The sequence below is a fragment of the Martes martes genome (assembly GCF_963455335.1).
Source record: "Martes martes genome assembly, chromosome: 3".
NCBI classification, from domain to species: Eukaryota; Metazoa; Chordata; class Mammalia; order Carnivora; family Mustelidae; genus Martes; species Martes martes.
In genome coordinates this window covers 124,025,721-124,049,642 of record NC_137890.1, presented here as the reverse complement: position 1 = coordinate 124,049,642, position 23,922 = coordinate 124,025,721, and the positions used below count along the sequence as shown (strand labels likewise).

Sequence of the window (23,922 nt, the reverse complement as noted above, 5' to 3'; positions counted from 1 at the left end):
TCTTTTCTCATGTATCTGTTGGCCATCTGTATGTCTGTTTTGGAAAAATGTCTAATTAGGTCCACCGGCCATTTTTTAATCAGATTATTTTGGGAGGGGGTTGGTGTTGAGTTGTGTATGTTCTTTGTATATTTTGGATATTAATTCCTTGTTGGCTGTATCATTTGCAAATATCTTCCATTTGGTAGGTTGCCTTTTTTTTTTGTTTTGATAGTTTCCTTTGCTGTGCAAAAAGCTTTTTAGTTTGGTGTAGTCCTAAACTACACTTTAGTGTATTTAATTTTGCTTTTGTTTCCTTTCCCTCAAAGAGACATACCTAGAAAAATGGTTCTGCAGCCAATGTCAAAGAAATTACTGCCTGTGTTTTCTTCTAGGATTTTTATCGTTTCAGGTCAGACATTTAAATTTTTTATCTATTTTGCATTGATTTCTTGTTTGTGGTGTAATAAAGTAGTCCACATTCATTCTTTTGCATGTAGCTGTTCAGTGTTCTCTGCACCATTTGTTGAAGAGACTGTCTTTTCCCCATTGTGTATTCTTGCCTCCTTCATCTTAGATTAATTAACCATATATGCATGGGTTTATTTTTGAGCTCTTTATTTTATTCTATTGATCTGTGTGTCTGTTTTTGTGCCAGTACCATAGTGTTTTGATTATTATAGCTTTGTAGTATATCTTGCAATCTGTGATTGTTACACCTCCAGTTTTATTCTTCTTTCTCAGGATTGTTTGGCTATTTGGACTCTTGTGGTTCCATACAAATTTTAGTATTATTTATTCTAGTTCCTTGCAAAATGTTGGTATTTTAATAGGGATTGCATTGAATCTATGGATTGCTTTGGATAATATGGACATTTGAAAAATACTGGGTCTTCCAGTCCTTGAGCATAGAATATCTTTCCATTTGTTTGTGTCATCTTCAGTTTTTTCAAGAGTGTTTTATGGTATTAGGAGGGTTAATTTTATTCCTTTTGGTGTAATTGTAACTGGAATTATTTGGTTAGGTTTATTCCTAGGTAATTTATTCCTTTTGGTGTAATCGTAAGTGGTATTATTTTCATAATTTCTCTTTTTGCTAGTTCATTATTAGTGTACAGAAATGCAGCAGGGGTGCCTGGGTGGCTCAGGTCATGATCTAGGGGTCCTGGGATCGCACCCCACATTAGGCTCCCTCAGTAGGGAGCCTGCTTCTCCCTCTCTCTGCCACTCCCCCTGCTTATGCGTTCTCTCAAATAAAATCTTAAAAAAAGAAAGAAATGCAATAGATTTCTGTATATTAATTTTGTGTTCTGCGACTTGACTGAATTCATTTATTAGTTCTAATAGTTTTTTGGTGGAATCTTGAGGACTTTCTATATATAGTAAAATGTCATCCTCAAACAGTGGAACTTTTACTTCTTCCTTACCCGTGTAGATGCCTTTTATTTCTTTTTGTTGTCTCATTGGCTGGAACTTCCAGTACTGTGTTGAATAAAAGTGGCAAGAGTGGACATCCTTGTTTTGTTCTGATCTTAAAGGAAAAGCTCTCAGTTTCTCACCATTGAGGATGATGTTAGTTGTGGGTTTTTCATATATGGCCCTTATAACATTGAAGTATATTCCCTCCAAACCTTCTTTATTGAGAGTTTTTATCATGACTGGATTTTGTATTTTGTCAGTTATTTTTTCTGCATCTATTGAGATGAACATGTGATTTTTGTCCTTTCTCTTGTTAATGTGATGTATCATGTTAATTGATTTGCAAATATTTGACCATGCTTGCATCCATGGAATAAATCTCACTTGATCATGGTGAGTAATTTTTAAAATTTATTGTTGGATTTGATTTGCTAGTATTTTGTTGAATATTTTTGCATCTGTGTTCATCAGAGATATTGGCCTCTTGTTTTCTTTTTTGGTAGTGTCTTTCTCTGGTTTTAGGGTAATGTTGGTCTTATAAAATGAATTTGGAAGTTTTCCTTTTTCTTTCTTTTTTTTTTTTTTTTTTAGATGTATTTATTTTAGAAAGCGTGTGTGAATGGGGGAGGGGAAGGGTGAAGAGAATCTCAAGCAGATTCCCTGCTGAGCATGAAGCCCAATGTGGGGCTTGATCTCACAACCCTGAGATCACTACCTGATTGAAGTCAAGAGTTGGATGCTTAACTAGCTGGGCCCCCCAGACCCCTCTTCTTTTTCTGGTTTGTTTGTTTATTTGTTTTGAATAGTTTGAGAAGAAGAGGTATTGCCTCTTACTTAAAATTTTGGTAGAATATTTTGGTAGAATTCACCTGTCAAGCCATCAGTTTTGGACTTTTGTTTGTTGGAAGTTTTTTGATTATGCATTCAATTTCATTGCCAGTAATCATTCTGTTCAAATTTTCTGTTTCTTTCTAATTCAATTTCGGAAGATTATATGTTCCTAGGAATTTATTCATATCTTCTAGGTTATCCAATTTGTTGACATATAATTTTTTATAATCTCTTATAATCCTTTTTATTTTTGTGGTGTTGGTTGTTAGTCTTCAGTTCTGATTTTATTTGAGCACTCACTCTCTCTCTTTTTTAATGAGTCTGGCTGAAGATTTATCAATTTTGTTTATCTTTTCAAAGAACTAGCTCCTAGTTTCATTGATCTATTCTATTGTTTTTACAATCTTGATTGCATTTATTTCTATTCTAATCTTAAGTACTTCCTTTTTCTGTTGGCTTTGGGCTTTGTTTGTTCTTTTTCTACCTCCTTACGGTGTTAGGTTCACTTATTTATTTGAGATTTTTCTCGTTTCTTGAGGTAGGCCTGTAATACTCTAATCTTCCCTCTTAGAACAGGTTTTGCTGTATCCCAAAGAGTTTGGACTATTGTGTTTTCATTTTCATTGTCTCTGTATTTTTTTATTTCCTCATTGATTTCTTAGTTGACCCATTCATTGTTTAGTAGCATGTGATTTAGCCTCCATGTATTTGTGTTCTTTCCATATTTTTTCTTGTGATTGGTTTCTAGTTTCATACCATTGTGGTTGGAAAAGATGGATGATATGATTTCAGTCTTAAAATTTATCAAGACTTGTTTTGTGGCCTAAGGTGATGTATTTTGGAGAATGTTTCATGTTCACTTGAAAAGAATGTAAATTCTATTTTTGAATGGAATTTTCTGAGTATATATGTTAGGTCCATCTGGTCTAATGTGTCATTTAAAGAATTTTCTTGATTTTCTGTTTGGTTGATCTCTCCATTGATATAAATAGGGTGTTAAAGTCCCCCATTATTATCTTCTTATTGTCAGTTTCTTCCTTTGTGTCTGTTAATTGTTGCTTTATGTATTTAGGTGCATCCTTGTTGGGTACATAGATATTTAGAATTGTTATATCCCCTTGTTGGATAGTTTTCTTTATTGTTATGTAGTGTTCTTTGTCTCTTGGTACAGTCTTTCTTTTTTTTTTTTTTTAAAGATTTTATTTATTTATTTGACAGAGAGATCACAAGTAGGCAGAGAGGCAGACAGAGAGAGGGGGAAGCAGGCTCCCCGCTAAGCAGAGAGCCCGATGCAGGGCTCGATCCCAGGACCCTGGAATCATGACCCGAGCCGAAGGTAGAGGCTTCAACCCACTGAGCCACCCAGGCGCCCAAACAGTCTTTCTTTTAAAGTCTATTTTGTCTGATATAAATATTGCTGCCTCAGCTTTCATTTGCTCCCATATGATGGTAAGTTTTTTCTATCCCTTCGTTTTCAATCTGCATGTGTGTTTGGTTCTGAAGTGAATCTCTTACAGGTAGCAAGATGGGTCTTGGTTGTTATTTTTTTATCCATTTAGTCACCCTATGTCCTTTTTTTTTTTTTTTTAAAGATTTTATTTATTTATTTGGCAGATCACAAGTAGGCAGAGAAGCAGGCAGAGAGAGAGGAGGACGCAGGCTCCCCGCTGAGCAGAGAGCCCGATGTGGGACTCGATCCCAGGACCCTGGGATCATGACCTGAGCCGAAGGCAGAGGCTTTAACCCACTGAGCCACCCAGGTGCCCTTTTTTTTTTTTTTTTAATTTTAAAAAATTCCAGTATAATTTACCCTATGTCTTTCAACTGGAGCATTAAGTCCGTTTACATTTGAGGTAATTATTAATAGGTAAGTACTTATTGCCATTTTGTTATTGTTTTATGATTGTTTTTGCAGTTCTTCTCTGTTTCTTTCTTCTTTTACTCTTCCCTTGTGGTTTGATGGCTTTCTTTGGTGTTACGTTTGAATTCCCTTCTTGAGATGCCTGGGTGGCACAGTCAGTTAGTGTCCAACTCTTGATTTCAATTCAGGTCATGATCTCAGGGTCATGGGATTGAGCCCCATGTTGGGCTTCAGACTGCTGAGCATGGAGTCTGCTACGAATTCTCTCTGTCCCTCCCTCTGCCCCTCCCTCATGCCCACATGTGCACATTCTCTCTTTCTCTCTTAAAAAAAAAAAAAAGAATTCCTTTCTTTATGTTATAGGTTTTTATTTTTGGTTACCATTTTAGGTTCACATATAACATTTTATGTGTATAGCAGTCTGTATCAGATTGGTGATTGTTTAAGTTTGAAAGTTGTTTAAGTTTGAAACCATTCTAAAAGCACTAAATTTTTACTACACCCATGTTTTGTGTATATGATGCCACACTTTACATCCTTTTATTTTGCGAATCCCTTGACTGATTTGTATAGATGTAATTGACTTTACCACTTCTTTGCATACTAGTTTTATAAGTGATAAATCTACTCTTATTACATATTTGCATTTCCTGTGAAATTTTTTCCTTTCACAGTTTTCTTACTCATTATGGACTTCTCTTTCTACTCAAAGAATTCCCTTTAACATTTCCTATAAGGCTGGTTTAATGGTGATGTACTCCTTTAACTTTTGGGAGTTATGGGAAATATGGGAAACCATATTTCCATCTATTCTGAATGGTAATCTTGTTGGGTGGAGTATTCTTTGTTGAATGTTTTTCCTTTCAGTACTTTGAATGCATCATGCACCTCCCTTTTGGTCTACTAAGTTTCTGCTGAAAAATCAGCTCATGGACTTGTAGGATTTCCCTTATATGTAACTGTTTTCTTTTCTCTTGCTGCTTTTAAGATTTCCTCTTTATCATTACTTTTTGCCATTTTAATTATGTGTCTTGGTGTGGACCTGCTTCGGTTCATCTTGTTAGCAATCTTCTGTGCTTCCTGGATCTGGATGTCCGTTTTCTTCCTCAGATTAGGGAAGTTTTCAGCTACTGTTTTTTCAGATAAGGTTTTTGCCCCCTTCTCTCTCTCCTCTCCTGAGATTCCCTATAATGCAAATGTTATTACACTTTATGATGTGGCAAAGTTCCCTTAACCTAGTCTCCATTTTTGTTATTCTTTTTTTTTTTTGTTTTTCTTTTTCCTTTTTGCTGTTCTCTTTAGTGGCTTTCCATTACCCTGTCTTCCAGATTGCTGATCTGTTCTTCTGATTCCTCTAAACTGCTGTCAATTCCCTTTGTGTATTTTTTTTAAAGATTTTATTTATTTATTTGATAGAGATCACAAGTAGGCAGAGAGAGAGGGAAGCAGGCTCCCTGCTGAGCAGAGAGCCCGATGCGGGGCTCGATCCCAGCACCCTGGGATCATGACCTGAGCCGAAGGCAGAGACTTTAACCCACTGAACCACCCAGGTGCCCCTTCCTTTGTGTATTTTTAATTTCAGTTATTTTGTTCTTCTGACTATATATATCTAATTCTCTTTGTTGACATATAGTTATATATGTATCATCTCTTTGTTGAAGGTCTCACTGAATTTTTTCTTAAGTCTAGTATCTTTATGACTGTTACTTTGAGTTCTTTATCAGGCGTATGATTTATTTCCATTTCTTTCTTTCTTTTTTTTAAAGTGGGTGTCGAGCCCTATGTGGGGCTTGGACTCATGACCCTGACATCAAGACCTGTGCTGAGATCAAGAGTTGAGCACTTAGCTGACTGAGCCACCCAGGCACCCCTAACTTATCTCCATTTGCTTTAGCTCTTTTGTTGTGGCTTTGTCCTGTTTTTCATTTGGGACAAAGTCTTCTGTCTCTGCCTTTTGTGGATGCACTGGGCAGGGTTTGGTCCTTGTGTTGCTAAGGGGCCAATGTGGGGCCACTGCTTATGGTTGGATAGTGTCAGCAGTCAGACCAGGTGACCGTCCTCAGCTTGTCTGTTGGTCTGTATTCACACTGACCTGCAGGGTGCTCTTCTCACACTGTCCCCTGAAAGGCTTTCATTTGTGGGCAGCGTGGGCCATCAGACCAGATGCCTTCTCCTAGTCCAGGACTAATCAGAAGGGCATATTCTTTGCCCTGCTAGCTTTGAGGTTTGTTCCTGGGACTGCAGGCACACCGGTGTGTGGTTATATTCCCCGCTCCCCAGGACAGGAGTCACTTTGAAGTTGCACTGGTCCTTGTTGGGGTAGCTTCCAGGGAGAGTCGGGGCAAGAGCTGCTTTGAAGGGACACCTGCCGAGTGGGTCAGGTTGGGAGGGGTGGATCCAAAGCAGAACATTTGCAGGGTGCCTGGTACTAACAAGATAGGTAGAGAGTGTCTTTGCTGGTTCCTATAAGTGACCGGCTATCTAGGCTTGGGTATGGGTGAGAGAAATGGTGCCCACCAGCATTTTTGTTTTTGGAGAAGCTCCTAAGGATCCCTGTCCCTCCAGTGCCCTTCTGAGATTAGTGAATAAACCTTCATTATATCCAGGTGCTTTTCAAACTGCTGCTTCTATGCTGTATCTTGCTAGGTTATTTGTTATGCTGGCCCTTTAAGGGTGGAGACTGTTTTTTAATCTCCCTCTGGGTGTCTCCCAGAGCTATGCTGGCTGATTTTTTTTTTTTTTTTTAAAGTACCTAGAGTTAAGCCCTGCTTATTGCAAAAACACCCTGAATTAAGCCCCACTGGTTTTCAAAGCCAAATGTTATGAGAATTTGTCTTCCAAGGGCCTCCAAGTCTGGAGTGTTTAGGGTGGGGTCTGATTCTTCCACTTCTCTCTGCTTGTGGTATCCCTCTTGTTTGTGGTTAGTCTCCTGAGAGAGGGTTGGTGGGAATGGGAGGGAGGGGTGAGCAGGAGAGGTGCAGGTGGGGACCAGAGTTTGGTTCCCAATTATGTCTCTGCAACTCCTACCCTTTTGATGTGGAAAGTCTGTTCTGACAGTCTTTGGGTGGTTTTCAGAGTTAGCTGCACTTGTATAGCTCTATCTTAGTGTGTCTTGGGACAAGATGAGCTCAGGATCCTCCTACTTAGCCATTTTCCCAGAACCCCATCAGTCTTTTTTTCTTTGTTGCTTTTTCCTGCTTCTTAAAATCACACTCAGATAATTTATTGAGATTGTTTTCAGCCTATGTCACTCTTTTGAAGCAGCCCTTTTAAAAGGCATCAATAATCCAATTATAAAATCCTTAGTCATTTTATTGAGCAGTTTCCAATAACCTGGTACCTAATATCTCTTTCCTTAGCTCCCATGTTATTATATTATCTTGGTTTTCTTCCTGCTCTTCTCGCCATGATTTTGCTGACTTTTCTTCCTTCTGCTTCCTAAATTTACAAATCCTTGAGATTAATTTTTTAGTCCTTTTTTTTCCTTTCTTTTCTTTTTTTTTTTTAAGATTTTATTTATTTATTTGACAGAGGGAGAGAGAGAGAGAGAGAGAGCACAAGTAGCCAGAGCGGCAGGCAGAGGGAGAGGGAGAAGCAGACTCTCCACTGTGCAGGGAACCCGATGCAGGGCTTGATCCCAGGACTCTGGGATCATGACCTGAGCCAAAGGCAGCTGCTTAACCGAGTGAGCCACCCAGGTGCCCCAGTCCTTTATTTTTTTCTTAACATTTTCTTTCTTAATAACTTCATCGACTCAGACTGTATTAGCTTTACCACTATTTGGGGGGAACTTCTAATATTTCTGTAACTTCCATTTTCACATTTTTAATGTACATTTCTGTCTGACTATCTTGCTGAATTCTTCAACCTAGTATGCATGTCATTATTTTAGCCTAGTACTAGTATTCAGTCCTAATATTCCACTATTTCTGTTTACTTCTGCTGTTATTTAGATACTTTTCAAGGCCAATGTCTCAGTTATAAGGCCTTGCTGAGCTCCATTCCCTCTCCCTTATCCAGGCTGTTAACACACTAGATAGAGTCTATTAGTTGTGATTATCGAGACATTTTTGTTTTTCTCCCATTGACACCAACCTAGATGAAATCTTAATTGTCTTCACATCTACTCTGGTCTTCCTTTATTTTTTCCCCTTCAGATGATTCTCCATTCCATTACCAGACCAATCTTTGTTCAGAGGAAGTGTGAGTACTTGCTACCTGCTAGTGCTGTGCTACATTCTAATGTCGCAAAATTTATTAACAGCCCAGTAGAGATATAGACAGATATGTAGAAGTTATAACATAGTAAATGCTATAATCAATGTAATGCAGAGGGAGCCATAAATTCTTCCTGAGGAAGATAGGAAAGGCTTTAGAGGAAAAGTAACTTTGGACTAGTTCTTGATGGATAAATAGTTTTCTAGAGGGAGAAGGGTATTTCAGATAGAGAAGTGTGTATATATGTTTATATATATATATATATATATAAAATTTATATTTATATATATGCATAAAAGATCAGTGGTGTGTATAAGGAAATGTGTTAACTTTCAGTGTGGCTGGGGCGCCTGGGTGGCTCAGTGGGTTAAAGCCTCTGCCTTCGGCTCAGGTCATGATCCCGGGATCCCGGGATCCTGGGATCGAGCCCCACGGGCTGTCTGCTCAGTGGGGAGCCTGCTTCCCTTCCTCTCTCTCTGTCTGCCTCTCTGCCTGCTTGTGATCGCTGTCAAATAAATAAATAGAATCTTTAAAAAAATAAAAAAACTTTCAGTGTGGCTGGAAGAATCGTTGTTAAGGGAGGTAAAAATGTAGTTTAGAGCCAGATTGCAAAAGACATTGTATGCTATGTTAAAGAATTGGAGTTTCATCCACACTGGAGTATAGCAAAATTGTAAAGCAGATGCTGTTAGATTTTTACTTTTGGTGGCTGTGTGAAACATAGAATATACTGTTTTGATCCTATTGCTCCCTGTTGATTATTGAAGTAATAAAGCTTAATCCCTTAATTTGGTATTCAAAGTTCTTTTGCTGTTCTCCATGACTTTCTTGCATATGCTACATGCTTTAGCTAATTTGCGCTACTTACTAGCATGGGAAAAGTCCTTGTGCTTTTATGCTTTTGCTTGATTATTGAATTTTCCAAAGCAACTGGAAGTGAAGTCTTTTCCTCTCAGCTAGAGATGAATACTATATTCTCTGAGCTTTTGTAATACTTTGTATTCCACCTGTGGCAATCAGTGAATACACTGAAATCATAGCTTGGTAATTAAGAAGCATTGGAGCCACAAGAGCAAGATTTAAATACTAGTTGTGTCATGTACTGTTTGTGTGACTGGACAAGCTACTGACTCTTTCTAAACCTTTCTTATGTTTTATTTTCTAAAGATTTTATTTATTTACTTGAGAGAGAGAGAGTGCACGCGCATGCGTACAATGGGGGAGGAAGGGCAGAGGGAGAGGGAGAAGCAGGCTTTCCGCTGAGCAGGGAGCCTGTTGTAGGGCCCCATCCCAGGACCCGGGGATCTTGACCTGAGCTGAAGGCAGACGCTTAACTGACTGAACACCCAGGTGCCCCCTTTCTTATGTTTTAAATAGGAATAATAAAACTTACATCATTAATCTCACATACTTTAATGTGAAAAAGAAGTGAGGTAATGATTATAAAACCTTCAGGTTTACAGTATTACACACTGTTACTACTATTGCAGTGTACTGTATAGAAAGAGTAAGAAGAATCTGGTGCTGGAATAATGTCTGAAGGTGAAAGCATAGGCAGTGGCAGCCATGGCATTTTAATATTGAGAACAAAGTTCTAATAAATACCACCTTATGCGTTAGGAAGAAAAGGAAGAACCCAAAATTAGCAATTTCTTGTCCTACATGGTGTGCTGATTGTCAGTATGATCCACACAGTGGTCACCATTGTGCTGCTTGTCATTTGCAACTCTTTCCTGTGGCTCTTAGGAGTTGCTGCCTCTACTTGGTGTGTGGCCTTGGTGAATACATAAATTGGAATTTGAATAAACATATTGTGCTAAAGGCAAGTTATTTGATAAGCCATTATCTTAATTTTATACTTTATAACTCCTTTAACATGTGTAAACTAGGAAAATTTCCATAACAGGGTGATTGCTGAAATTCGGGTCAGAAACTATAGCCGTCATTCCCCCTTACAGGATAATCCTTTCTAAAATTTGGCTGTAGACCTGTCTACCTCCTCTGTCACATAACCAAATCTCCCATTTCCTGTTACTGCCTTTCCCCTGTCTTCCACTTGGTGAGTGCCCTCACTTTGCCCTCTTGCTGCCTGTTGTTTTGTTGCAGAATCCTCCTCAGGTCCATCCTCTCCTATAGTGCAGTGAGTTTAAAGTTGTCCCCTTCTCTCCCAGTTCCAGTCCCTTCTGATTTTGATAGAGGTTGGGTAAGAGTAAGTTGATAATTTACATTACATTTACATTAAGGCTTTGTATTCTTTTGTGGCTATTCAACAGGTGAGGCTTCTGCTCTCAACTTTTTCTCGTGTGTTAAGGCAGTGCTTACACAATTATGGTCTGTGGATGGCTAGTATGAGAATTTTTGAGTAGTGTTGTTTAAAATGTTTATATTCTGAGGGCGCCTGGGTGGCTCAGTGGGTTAAGCCTCTGCCTTTGGCTCAGGTCATGATCTCAGGGTCCTGGGCTCGAGTTCAGGGACCTGGGCTCGAGCCCCGCATCAGGCTCTCTGCTGAGCAGGGAGCCTGCCTCCCCTTCTCTCTGTGCCTGCCTCTCTGCCTACTTGTGATCTCTTTCTGTGTGCCAAATAAATAAATAAAATCTTTATTAAAAAAATGTTTATATTCTGAGACCCCACTTTCAGAGACTGTAATTATTGGCTAGGTCTAGAGTGATATCCAGATCTCTGCTTTCAAAATGAATACCTAAAGTGACATTTATACTCCCAAGATGTTTGGGAACCTCTACTGAGATTGTGATTGGGCCATGATTTTAATATTTCTTTTTCTCTCCCTCCAGACTTTGTGGGGTTCATTTTTTTTCTGTGGGTTTGCCAGAAGCAAAGGTAACAATTTCAGCTACCTGTCATTTAAAGTAGAAGGGGCTGCTGCTTACTATTATACTAAATAGAAAAATCCCACTTGTTAAAAGCAAGAATACTATGTATATTAAACAGGTATGGATTTTAGTCTTGGCTTTTTTAGGGTCTTGTTAAGGTTATTGGGTTGTACTCTGGAAGACAGCTGGGAGAGAGAACTCTGAAGCTTGGTTTCTATTGTAAAATGGCATACAGACTTTTGGAGACAATCATATTTTCTTTGTTGTTTGTAGAAATGTAAGACTGTACTAGAAATGTTTTTGGTCACTTACAGACTGGTCAGTATAATAAGCTTGTGATATAATTCTTAATTTCAATTACTAGCAAGCAGGGAGGGAGCAATAAAAGTGAATTGGCATTTTCCCAGCTGGTGGTAGACAAAGTCTGGAATTCGCTGCCTAAATTGCCATATTGATTAGATTATAGTGGACAGTTGGGGGAATAAAACACGAAATTTAAAGTACAGATTAGAGGGGCGCCTGAGTGGCTCAGTGGGTTAAGCCTCTGCCTTTGGCTCGGGTAATGATCTCAGGGTCTTGGGATCGAGTCCTGCATCGGGCTCTCTGCTCAGCAGGGAGCCTGCTTCCCCCTCTCTCTCTGCCTGCCTCTCTGCCTACTTGTGATCTCTGTAAAAAAAATAAATAAAATCTTAAAAAAAAAAAAGTACGGATTAGAGAGCTCACATGGTCAAGGGAAGGGTATATCCTTGCTTTGTCTTTTGCCAAGACAGCTCCCTGATACTGATTAGAACTGTTTCCTCACTACATAGACCTAGAAATGAAGGTAAGGGACAAGATAGTTATGTCTTTCCAGGCATTTGGAATGGCAGATACCAGGCTTGTGTGAGTACATATTTATATAACATGCATGCCCTAGCACCAAATATTTGGAATATGTACTAATACAGGTATAAATGACTAATGGTCTGTATTTCTATTTTCAAAGAGATTTTTCAAACAATAATGAATTTCCTGTTGGTAGAATTTAGTGTGTATAAGAAAAGTTTGGGGGGGGGGGTTAAAAGAAGACATCCCAGGAGCCTGCAGTGAATAACCAGATTATTCTGCCAAGGGGTAGACTTATTTGCCCCAGTCTTCCCTTCTTTTGCTGCTTCTTTGTGCCTCTGTTTATAAGATTTTTTTTCTCCTATAGCTGTATATTCCTTTTTTGTTCATTCATTGATTCATAACAAGTATAATAGGATTTCAACCTTGGGGACACAATTATTGACCCTTGAATTCAAGTTTTAAAAAGTTTCTTCAGTGAAGTACCAGTTTCTTGTAAACTAAAAAGTTGACTCTAGGAAATCAAATATGTATTTGACTTGCTGAATATTTGAAACTGATTCATTATGAATGAAATTCTATTATTTAAAAAAAATTTATGGGAATTGCTAAGAAATCCAATAGTGGGTTTTATAACAAATCATCATGGAATATCTATGTATATGTGAAAGAAAGAATTGTTTTTTTTAGAACAGAGAGAAACTGCACTGAGATTCAAGGGCTGAGCAGCATATTTGCTTGAGATGCAGAGTTGTGGTAATCGTACTTTTTAGTCCACTGCATTTGTGTAATGACATAATATTATTTAGTCAAATTAAAAATATATGCACAAAGTAACATATTTTACTTTAAACACATGCACATATATTCAAGAACATTCATCAGTGTCCATGGAAGGGGGCAGATAGGATTAGGAATCAGAAATGGAGGAAATAAAAATAAAAAATAAGGCCTCACATTTGTTCATGGACAAATGCCATGAACTAAAAAAAAATAGTATTATGCTATAGATTGTACTGTTTTCTCCTTATGTGTTTGCCACTGTTTGAAAAATCTTTTCATGTTTCCGTATATATATCTGTCTTCCTCACTGCTTTTGGTTGCTGCATATTATTTCACTGAATTTACTTAACACTTAACCATTCCTTTAATGATGCTTCTAGTTACTCAAAAATAATGCTCCATGGGAATATATCAAAGCTGTTCCCTTACAGAACTGTGTGTGAATTCCTCCTGAATATATACCAAGAAGTTGTACAGCTGGGTCATAGAAATGGCATTACCTATGAAAACTTAGCACGTGATAGGTCTGTGGAATAGTCTACCAGTAATACATTTGGGTTCCTCTTCTCCACGTTCTTTTTTTTTTTTTTTTAAGATTTTATTTATTTATTTGACACACAGAGATCACAAGTAGGCAGAGAGGCAGGCAGAGAGAGAGAGGGAAGCAGGCTATCTACCGAGCAGAGAACCTGATATGGGGCTCGATCCCAGGACCCTGGGATCATGACCTGAGCCTAAGGCAGAGGCTTTAACCCACTGAGCAACCCAGGTGCCCCTCTTCTCCACGTTCTTGCTAACAACTTTCTCTGTCATAAATCTTACATTTAATCTATTTTATACTATCACACCAGAAGAAATTAGAAAGCTGATTAATGATTTATTACATAGAAGGGCCAAATTTATTATGGCGGGTAGGGACTTAAAACTTATAATGGGGATTTTGAGGGCAGATTGAAATTCATGTTGAAGTTTCAAGTGTTGCATGATCCTGTGCAGGTTTTGCAAAGAGAAGGTGCACTGTTTAGAGGGCAGGGATATTATCTTGTTGAACTTCCCATCAACCTGATCTTGCCAGGATCTCAGAGTCCATCATATTTAGGTAGTCTGACTTGTGTTAACTATTCTCATTAATGGCCAAAGTTAATTAGAATGCCAGTGGACTAGTTCATGGTGAAAAAACACAATTATCAAACCTCCTGGCCGTTTCAGTTGGCCGCTTTTTCTTGGTAGAAAATAAAGTGTAATTAGAAGAGTTCACTTGGTGAGTTTTATATCCGGGCATGAAGTAGTATTCTGTGATTCAGATGTTTGATGGTATCAAGCCGTCAGAGGCTGATGACATCTATTTATTCCAAATCAAATGTTTTAACAGTCTTGGAATCATGGTATTTGTAGCAGTGTTAAGTGATGATAATTTATCCATGTCTTTTATTTTTTTGTTTGTTTATTTCATGGAGCCCAGGGTAGTGCCTGGGCTTGAACTCACCCTGAGATTAAGACCTGAGCTGAGATCAAGAGTTGGAAGCTTAACTCAACCCAGTTGCCTCCATATCTTTTTTTTTTTTTAATTTTTTCTATTCTTTTTTGTAAAGGGACTTTCTTTTATAGTATACACACATTACTGTGCTTTTAACTAAGCTGCTTAGGTTAGCAAAAGGAAATTAGTTGGCACTGTTAGATTGAGGAAGTAAGCATTGTAAATAGTTTTATATAGTTTTGCTATTAGAGTTTTTAGAAATAATTTTGTAGGGATGCCTGGGTGGCTGAGTTGGTTAAGCATCTGTCTTTGACTCTGGTCATGATCCCCTAGCCCTGTGATCAAGTCCTTTGTCAGCCTTCTTGCTCAGCAGAGAGCCTGCTTCTCCCTCTGCCTGCCGCTCCCCCTGCTTGTGCTTACTCGAGCGCGCTCTCTCTCTCTCTCTCTCTGACAAAATAAGTAAAATCTTTTTTTAAAAAAAAGCAATAATTTTGTAGGACCTGTAGACTAGATATGATATTTAAATTTATTTTAAAATGTAAACATTTTAAATTAAGTTTAGAATAGTTTTCTCCCCTCATTAGCCCCTTATATTTCTAATGGTAACTCAGCTTCAGTTTTTTTTTTTCAAATAAAAGAAGTTAGTGGGATGATTATTTCAGTTGTAGGAATTTTCTGTAGCTGGTCCTTGCAGAGATATATTTGTTTATTGATCAAATCTTGGTATGTTTCTCAAAACTTTTTTACTTCACTTTCATAATTTCCTTTAGGTTTTCTGGGTCTTGAGGTATAAGGATTTTTTACTTTTATACATATTGTACTGCATATGGGATTAATATGAGTTTATCTGATACTGAACATGGTTTGTTAGAAATCCAGCATTAAACTTGGTTTTGGCTCACATCATGATCTCAGGGTTGTGAGACCCAGCCCTGCAGAATATTCCTTGCTGGGTGGGGAGTCTGCTGGAAATTCTCTCAATCCCTCGTCCTCTGCCCCTCCTTCCACTTGAATGTACACTTGAATTCTCTCTCTCTCTCAAATAAATACATCTTAAAAAAAAAAAATCCAGGATTGAGGCTTAAGTTTTGTACTTTGGTTTTTATTTTCTAAAATCTCTGAGAACATAATATCTTTCTCTTATTGTTTAAACTGGAAAAGATAAAAATGTGGTTTTCATCTGAACTAAGTAGTGAAGAATCTTTCATTAGAATTTTGATTATTGGAATTATTTTGGAAAAAAATTGTTTTTAGTTATCACTTAGCTGAATTTTTTATTGCAAAGTCAATTAAAGCATATTTTCCTTTTCTATATTTTCTCATGAAAAAACGATTAGAAATAGTAATGGTAGGGCACCTGGGTGGCTCAGTGGGTTGGGCTGCTGCCTTCGGCTCAGGTCATGATCTCAGGGGCCTGGGATCGAGTCCTGCTTCGGGCTCTCTGCTCAGCGGGGAGCCTGCTTCCCTCTCTCTCTCTCTGCCTGCCCCTCTGTCTACTGTGATCTCTCTCTGTCAAATAAATAAATAAAATCTTTAAAAAAACAAAAAAGAAATAGTAATGGTAGAAGCCATGCCTTTGTATCAGGATGCTTGCAATTTATTAGGGGAGTAGTCTGACTATATATATGCAGAGATTTAAAAGTGAGTTTCTCCCATTTTTAAGAAAGGATCTCTGGGTTTCATAATAATAATGATGTTAAATCTAAATATTTCAGTAAAGATTGTGCAGACAGCAGCATGGGGAAAATGCAGAGTGCTGAATATGTATATCATGGAAGAATACTGCCACCTTGTGTATACATGATGCTATGTTAAGTCTCTCTTCTTTTGTTAATGCCAGCTAATAATACCAAGTGCTTCTTCACCATTTGGTACTATGGTTAGTTAAGTAAATGTGTAAAACATTTTTTTTTTCCCTTTCATTTTTCATGTAGTAAAATCAACCCAACTTTTCTTTTTTCTTGGCAGGAGGAGGGATCTTAGATTTTTAAGACATTAAATTTGGCGTAATTAGCTCTGAGAATCAGAAAGTCTGAGGAATCAGTTTGGTTAATTGATCTCTGGGGTTAGTAGAAAATTGAATCATTTTATTTGAATCTTATGGAACGTTGATGATTCTTTGATCATTCTTCATTTTAGCACTTGCCATGCTTTGGGATCATTATTCTGAATGCCAGAATTCATTATACTATAGATAAAGGAAGTAAGGGCATTTGGCTTACTGACACAACCATAGTCCTTGATTTTTAGATGTCAAGTACAGAAGAATGACTATAATAATAACTTGGAATAGTGCTTTGAGAAATATTGATGTGATGAAAGAAGAGTTCCTTTAAATCATTTTGGCTACTTAAGGGCATGATTTAGTGGGTTTTGGATATCACAAGACTGGGGGTTCACTTTCTGATGCTCACAACTAGCTTAGCTGTGTGTGTAATCATGAGTGCTTCTCTGGGCATAAGTTTCTTCATCTGAAAACTGAGCAGTTGAACTGGGTGATTTCTGAGGATATTTTTAGCTTTAGAATTCTGTTGCTATTAAGTTTTACTATTAACTTTTAAAATGTTAATGCTATAATGCTCTTCAGGTTACTCATTATTTTCTTCTGTATAAGAAATTGTTTTGAAAGTTTAATGTATAATCAATCACATAGCTGTGTTTAACTGTCATGAAATATATTAGTAACTTGAGGGGATACTTGTATACAAAAGTTTAATATCAGAAACCTAGGAAATTTGCCTACTTTTTAATATAATATGCAGGGTACTTGAAGATATCAGAAGATTGATTTTAGGGTAACCTAGATTTTAAATATACACTGTTTTCAACAACATAACACTGTTGGGGTTGCACAAATGGATTACAAATGCCTACATTTCAACTTCTGGGAAGGCGCCAAAAGTTGGTATGAATATGGTAATGATATATAAATGGTAATGGTTTAAGTATTATAGGCAGAATTTTCTAGTTGAGATGGAAAGAGAGAAAAAAATACCTTTAGCTTATAGTTGAAAACTTGGAAATTCTTTAGGCTATTACCCAACTGAAAATTTAAGACTAGTGATTCTGCAGAATGTAAATCTCTTTATTTTTGAGTGCACAGCAGCAGATATTTCCTGCTTCCCTTGATTCATTTTTCTTGTGCAGTGCTAAGAGTGAACACATGTAATCAGGTTTTCACTTTTTACTTTGAGGCCATATGGGAATAATTTTTTAAAATTCTAAACATAATTTTTAGGAAAATGATTTTCATTGTTAAGCTATGTAAACATGCCAAATTCAACATCTGTACTGAAATAATTTCCCAGTGCCAAGTGATTATAATACCAAAGCAAAATGACTATGTTGGTATTTTTGAATTTATTTTGTGTAACACCAAACTGTTATTTTATAGAGTACAGACTAAATGACAAATGTTTAAATTCACTAATAAAATGCATTTCATAAATAAACAATTTATGCCATATTATAAAACATTAAGTAAAAATGTGAATTAAAATGTACATATCATCCTCCTGTAAGTTATTCTGGAAATACAAAGTATTAAGTAAATTATACTTCATGAAAGCGAAAAGAATATAATTATGAAAAAAGTGAAACAGATAATAACTTCAGTTGGTTTTTAGAAAATGTAATTTTAAGAAAATGGGAAGTCAGTGGTGACATTAGCCATGAGGTTTTTCCAAAAGCTCTCTTCCAGAACCTCACTCTACAATGAGGTAGGAATGTGAAATCAGAAGAAAACTTTGGGTGGTAGTTCATTAACAAGCTCATCTACAAATCCAATCTCTGGATTGATACTCTTGAGATATTTTGAATAGTTTGTTTTTGTTTAGGGACTGGTGTTTTTATTGATAGGAAACTGTAGTGTTTTTTTTTTAAATTTTTAAAGATTTTATTTATTTATTTGACACACAGAGAAAGATCACAAGTAAGCAGAGAGGCAGGCAGAGAGAGAGGGCGAAGGAGGCTCCCCGCTGAGCAGAGAGCCCGATGCAGAACTTGATCCCAGGACCCTGCGATCATGACCTGAGTGGAAGGCAGAGGCTTAACCCACTGAGGCACCCAGGTGCCCCAAACTGTAGTTTTAAAGAGAGCATGCCTAGTTTTCTTTTTCTTAATTTTATGTGTAGGTAGAGACCAGTTAATGATGGTACTTGGTTCAGTTGTACTATGTTAATATTCTACTTGTTTGAAAAGTCTTTGATTTTGATGAAGAATTATGATTGTATTAAAACGTTTGCTTGTCAGTTGACATATTTTTCTTCCTTGGGAATTATGGAGAATTAGAATGCTTTCTAATGAGTACATCTTTGTTTATTTTGACATTTTTAAAGATTGAGATGTAATTGACATGTAACTAATTTCAGGTGTACAACATAATGATTCAAAATTTGTATATATTGTGAAAAGATCACCACAGTAAGTCTAGTTAACATCCGTCACCACACATATTTACAGATTTTTTTCTTGTGATATTTTTTGAAATTTTAATGCAGCAAATAACTTTCTGTATAGAGAAGAGTTTAAGTATTTTCGTCATAGACTGCATAATTGAATTTGCAATAAGATTTGTTGCCCAGATATACTAGGATACCCTGCTAAAACATGTAATAAATGCTGATAGAATACTTCACTGTGTTTGCTTATTGTGTTCTGCACAGGCTTAGACCTGCCATTTCTTATGTAATATTAAAAATTTAATGAGTCTAGGGGCGCCTGGGTGGCTCAGTTGGTTAAACGACTGCTTTCGGCTCAAGTCATGATCCTCAATCCTGGGATTGAGCCCTGCATTGGCTCCGTGGTCAGCAGGGAGTCTGTTTCTCCCTCTGACTCTCCCCCTTCTCATGCTCTCTCTTTTTCTCTCATTTTCTCTCTCTCAAATAAATAAATAAAATCTCCTAAAAAAATTTAATGAGTCTTTTTTTTTTTTTAATTTTATTTATTTGTCAGAGAGAGAGCACAAGCAGGGCCTGCTGAGCAAGCAGCCTGATATGGGACTCAATCTCAGGACCCTGTGATGATGACCTGAGCTAAAGGCAGATGCTTAACCTACTGAGCCACCCAGGCACCCCATTGAGTCCTTGATTTTGATGAAAATGATTTTTTTTTTCACTTATTTGACAGAGAGACACAGCGAGAGAGGGAACATAAGCAGGAGTAGTGGGAGAATGAGAAGCAGGCTTCCCGCAGAGCAGGGAGCCCGATGTAGGGCTCGATCCCAGAACCCTGGGATCATGACCTGAGCTGAAGGCAGACGCTTAAGGACTAAGCCACCCATGTGCCCCGAAAATGATATTTAAGACAATGAAATACTAGCATTTTGGAAATTCAAAGTACCATATCGTTTTGGAATAATAAAAACTGGTGTAGTCATTAACTGTTATGCTATTATGTAGGTCAAGATGGAAATTGGTAGCGACATGGAAGTTGGAGGATTCAGAATGTTTGTAAACCCAGCTCTCAGATTTTTTAATCTATTCTATTAAGTCTCTGCTACTAAGAGTGTCATTACTAGTGAACTGACTCTCTAAATTGGTCTTCTTCATCATAGCAGATAAATAATTGTGATTTTTCTAATATAGACAAAAATTTGATTCTTATTCAAGTTTTATTTTAATTGCAAAATTTTTTAGGCCATCCTATAATGTAAACTAATAAGGTATACAAATTGATGCATACTCTATATTTTTCTCTTATTCCTTTTTTTTTTTTTCTTTGAATGCATTAAATTTAGTTGTTGCCCTTTGGGAAACAGATGCAGCTCATCAGAGTGATTCTGTATTTAAAAATATTAACACATAGGGGCGCCTGGGTGGCTCAGTGGGTTAAGCCTCTGCCTTCAGCTCGGGTCATGATCTCAGGGTCCTGGGGTCGAGCCCCGCATCGGGCTCTCTGCTCGGCTGGGAGCCTGCTTCCCCCTCTCTCTCTGCCTGCCCCTCTGTCTACTTGTGATCTCTCTCTCTCTCTCTGTCAAATAAATAATAAATAAAATCTTAAAAAAAAATATTAACACATAGACATTTTGATATACTATTTAAATCAATGTAATATTAGTGGAATAAGGTCTTCTAAATGATTGTGAAAGTTAATATCAATGATATATTGTTCAGTTATGAGATGTTTAGTATAGGTCTAACATTTTTTTTTTTGTTACTAGGCAAGAAGTTATGAAATGGAATGGATGGGGATATAATGATTCCAAGTTCTTCTTCAATAAGAAAGGCCAAGTTGAGTTAACTGGGAAAAGGTAACTGGTTGCTTTATTCTTTTGTTCTTTTTTCCCCCCTCTTTCTTTCTATAAAAAACTTTAAACATAAATAGCAAACATAATTATGTTAAATAGACATACGTAAAAATAGAGAGGGTAATATAATGACTCCTCCCTCCATTTAAAGTTATCAACATTTTGACATAATTGCTCCTTCTTTTGTCTGTGGTATTTTAAATTCTGGCATTGTCATGTCACTTCTAAATATTTACATATGTCTCCTTTAAAAATAAAGGAACTAATATCAGCTAATCATAATAATGTCATTATCATACTCCTCAAAATAAGAGAAATTTTATATCTGATTATCCAGTCTACATTTCTCCTGATATCTAAATATGCCATTTTATAGGTAGTTTGGATCAGGATCCAAAAACGCCTGTAGTCATCCTCCCACCCAATCTCATGCCATTGACTTGTTCGAAGTAACTCCATTTTTAGGACTGGGAATTTATTTTTGGGTGTGGGTTATTATGGAAGGTAAACAATTTTAGGTCTTTATGAATATAAATAGTATTTTAATTTTTAATTTTTCATAAGATTTTATTCATTTATTTGACAGAGAGACAGAGCCAGAGAGCACAAGCCGGTGGGGTGGGGGGTTTGGGGGGTGGCAGAGGGAGAGGGAGAAGCAGGCTCTCCGCTGAGCAGGGAGCCCGCGGGGCTTGATCCCAGGCCTCTGGGATCATGACCTGAGCCTAAGGCAGACCCTTAACTGGTTGAGCCATCCAGGTGCCCCATAAATAGTATTTTTAAAATTAGCTTTCTGAGATACATTAGGGAAGAAATAATGAAGAAAGAGCAGTCATTTGTGTGGTAACTTTGACATTTCTGAAATATTTTTGGTAATGTGTGGATAAGAATTCTGAAGAATATTTGTATTGTTATTGTTCCAGATACAGACAGAATTGTAAAGTAAGTTCTTAGTTGATTTTAAGAACTGACCCTGCCAAAGTTGGTGTTTTGGGTGGTTTGTCTATTGAATTTTCATACTAACTTTTGAAAGGACAGTAAGTACAAATGCGTAAGATGTGAATGCTAGCTCTATAAATTAAAAATTCAGAGTAGATAGAAACTTGGATCAGATATATTTTGAATCTGTTCCAGTATTGTGCTTTGACTTAATATCTACTGGGCATTAATATGGTTAGGTTAATATTTTTGGTATGTTGACATATTGAAATATCAGCAGGAAAACTTTTATTCCTTTGGAGAAATTCTCTTTCTTTGCAACATAATCATTTCCGTTTTCTGACTTAAACATACTTTGTACCTGAAACAAAACCTCAGGAGTAGTAATTAGGGACTAATTTTAATCAAGGAATGAAATGTACATTTGACATTTGCTTTTTAATAGGAGAAATAAATATCTGTATTCTCATTCCCATCTTTAAGTGTGACTGGGCAGCATGTTGGTGGAGGCATAGTCGAGAAATTGTGTAAATCAGGTAGAAGGAATTTCTTGTTAAAATTAAATTTACCAGTGTTCTAAATGTTGAGTGTTTTGTGTTTTAAATAGAATAGTGTCTAATATGGTAGAAACTTATCTATGTGGAAACTGGCTTTGCAAAATCTCCTGGGGGGAAAAGTAAATCTTCTGAACTTAGAAAATCAACTTCCTCTCCTCTCAGACACCATCTTCATTTCTTTCTCTCTTTGGACCTAGAAAATACGGCATCTTTATTTTATGAGAGGGGACAAATTGTCACTTGTGCATGGTGCCACTGAAAGCATTAGACACCTCCTGACTTGTGTGGAGCACTGTAGGCTAGTTAGTGGTTTGTGTTGGAAGTCTGTGTGTGCGAAATGAATGATCAGTCACAGAAAATATCACAAGTAATTGTATTTTACTAGTGCCATGGATTCAGAAGCTCGTTCTTATTGCAGGTGTTCTGGCACTTGATGTGTCAGTTTTCACAGAGCGGATCAGGTTGTAGAGGTCTGACACATGTGCCACACTCATAATATAGTCAGGAAAAACATTAGAACCCCGGTGTATTCATTAATGTTTAGATTATTCCGTTTTCCATGTATAGAGGCCTTCATGATATTAAGATATATAGAATATAAAATGTAAAATTTATTGTTTGGAGAGCATAGGTTCAGAGTAAAGGGGATTCAGTGGCCTTAAGAGAGCTTTTTATCCAGGTTGTAGTAGAACCAGAGAATGTATTTGTTTGACTTCCGACTTTGGAAGATTGCTGCTTCTGCCACTCTAACCAGAATTAGTTCCTTAAAGCCTTCATTTCTTTGCATTATCTCCTGAATCAGGTCCAGTGGGAAAAAAAGGAAAGAGAAGGGGTGCATCTGACTGGCAGAGCCTACAAGGGAAACCCGTAATGCAGATTTTGGGCACGTTTGCTTTAGTGGAAGGTAGCCTTGGCTTCTCACTAAGATTCATCTAGAAGGCAATTCTCCAAATACAGAAATGGGATTTAAATGCTCTAGGATTAAATATGTACTACATAAACTATTTAATAACTAAAACTAATTATTAAATAATATTCAGTTCCCATTTTAGTGCTTCCAGAAGTACCATTACTTTGTCATAGACAGGATAATAAACCAGACTGAACTGGATCATAGCTTTCTGTAAATTTAGTCTAGCCTCCTGGGGATTTCTCTGGTTTTTATCAGAAAACATTTAAACATTCTTTAAGGTAATAATAGCTATTATTTAATTGAGTGCCTGCTGAATTATCTTAAAATAACTTTAAGATGGGTAGTGGTATTTTCTTAAAAAGAATTAAGAGACTGAGGATGAGAGAGGTTAGATAGCTTTTTTGAGGTCACTTGCTCAGCAGGAAACTGGGATTAAAACCCAAGTGTTTTTAAGCTTTGTTCTTGAGCTATTTCTTTTGTACTGTGCTTCTGTAGATAACCGTATTCATCTATTGCATTGATCTTGTTTTCTCTTCAAACTCTGAGAGCACTTTATAGTAGTCTTCTATCTGCTATACACTAGCACAGCAGAGTTAGTCATATTGTAAAAAATTACCCTATGAGAGAAATTCCTATTTTTCTAGTGAAGGGCACGTTGCAGACGCAAAAGGAGGTTGTGATATTCTTAAAAGAGAGAATGATTAGAAAGGATGAGTTACAAGAAAACACTGATTAGGTTGAACAGTATTAATTCACCCTTTTGTATTAATAATAGTAGACTGAGGACAATTTTTGAAATTCTTCGCAAAGACTTTTTATTCTGGCATTGTAGAAGACTGGACAAATTACAGACCATTAGTTCTGTATAACTGTATAGAAAACATGAATAAAATATCCTAAGAAAGATACAAAACAGAGCTGGGAAAAAAGGGGAATTCTTAGGTGCTGGCAACCAAGGGTGAGTGTCAGTGAAAATTTATGGGGATTCCCTTATTTCTGATCCAAAGACATTGAACAGGTAAGAAATTTTTATTAAGCAAATGTG

At 37.0% G+C, this 23,922-nt stretch overlaps 1 protein-coding gene across 1 annotated transcript in view; it reads left to right on the top strand.

The window, feature by feature from the left end:
- The window catches only part of AGPS (alkylglycerone phosphate synthase), a 140,126-nt gene that overhangs the window by 13,414 nt on the left and 102,790 nt on the right, over positions 1 to 23,922 (top strand). Inside the window, exon 2 of the mRNA XM_080798840.1 lies at positions 20,385 to 20,474. Coding sequence (XP_080654966.1) covers positions 20,385 to 20,474 — 90 coding nt within the window. The remainder of the gene's footprint in view (positions 1 to 20,384; positions 20,475 to 23,922) is intronic.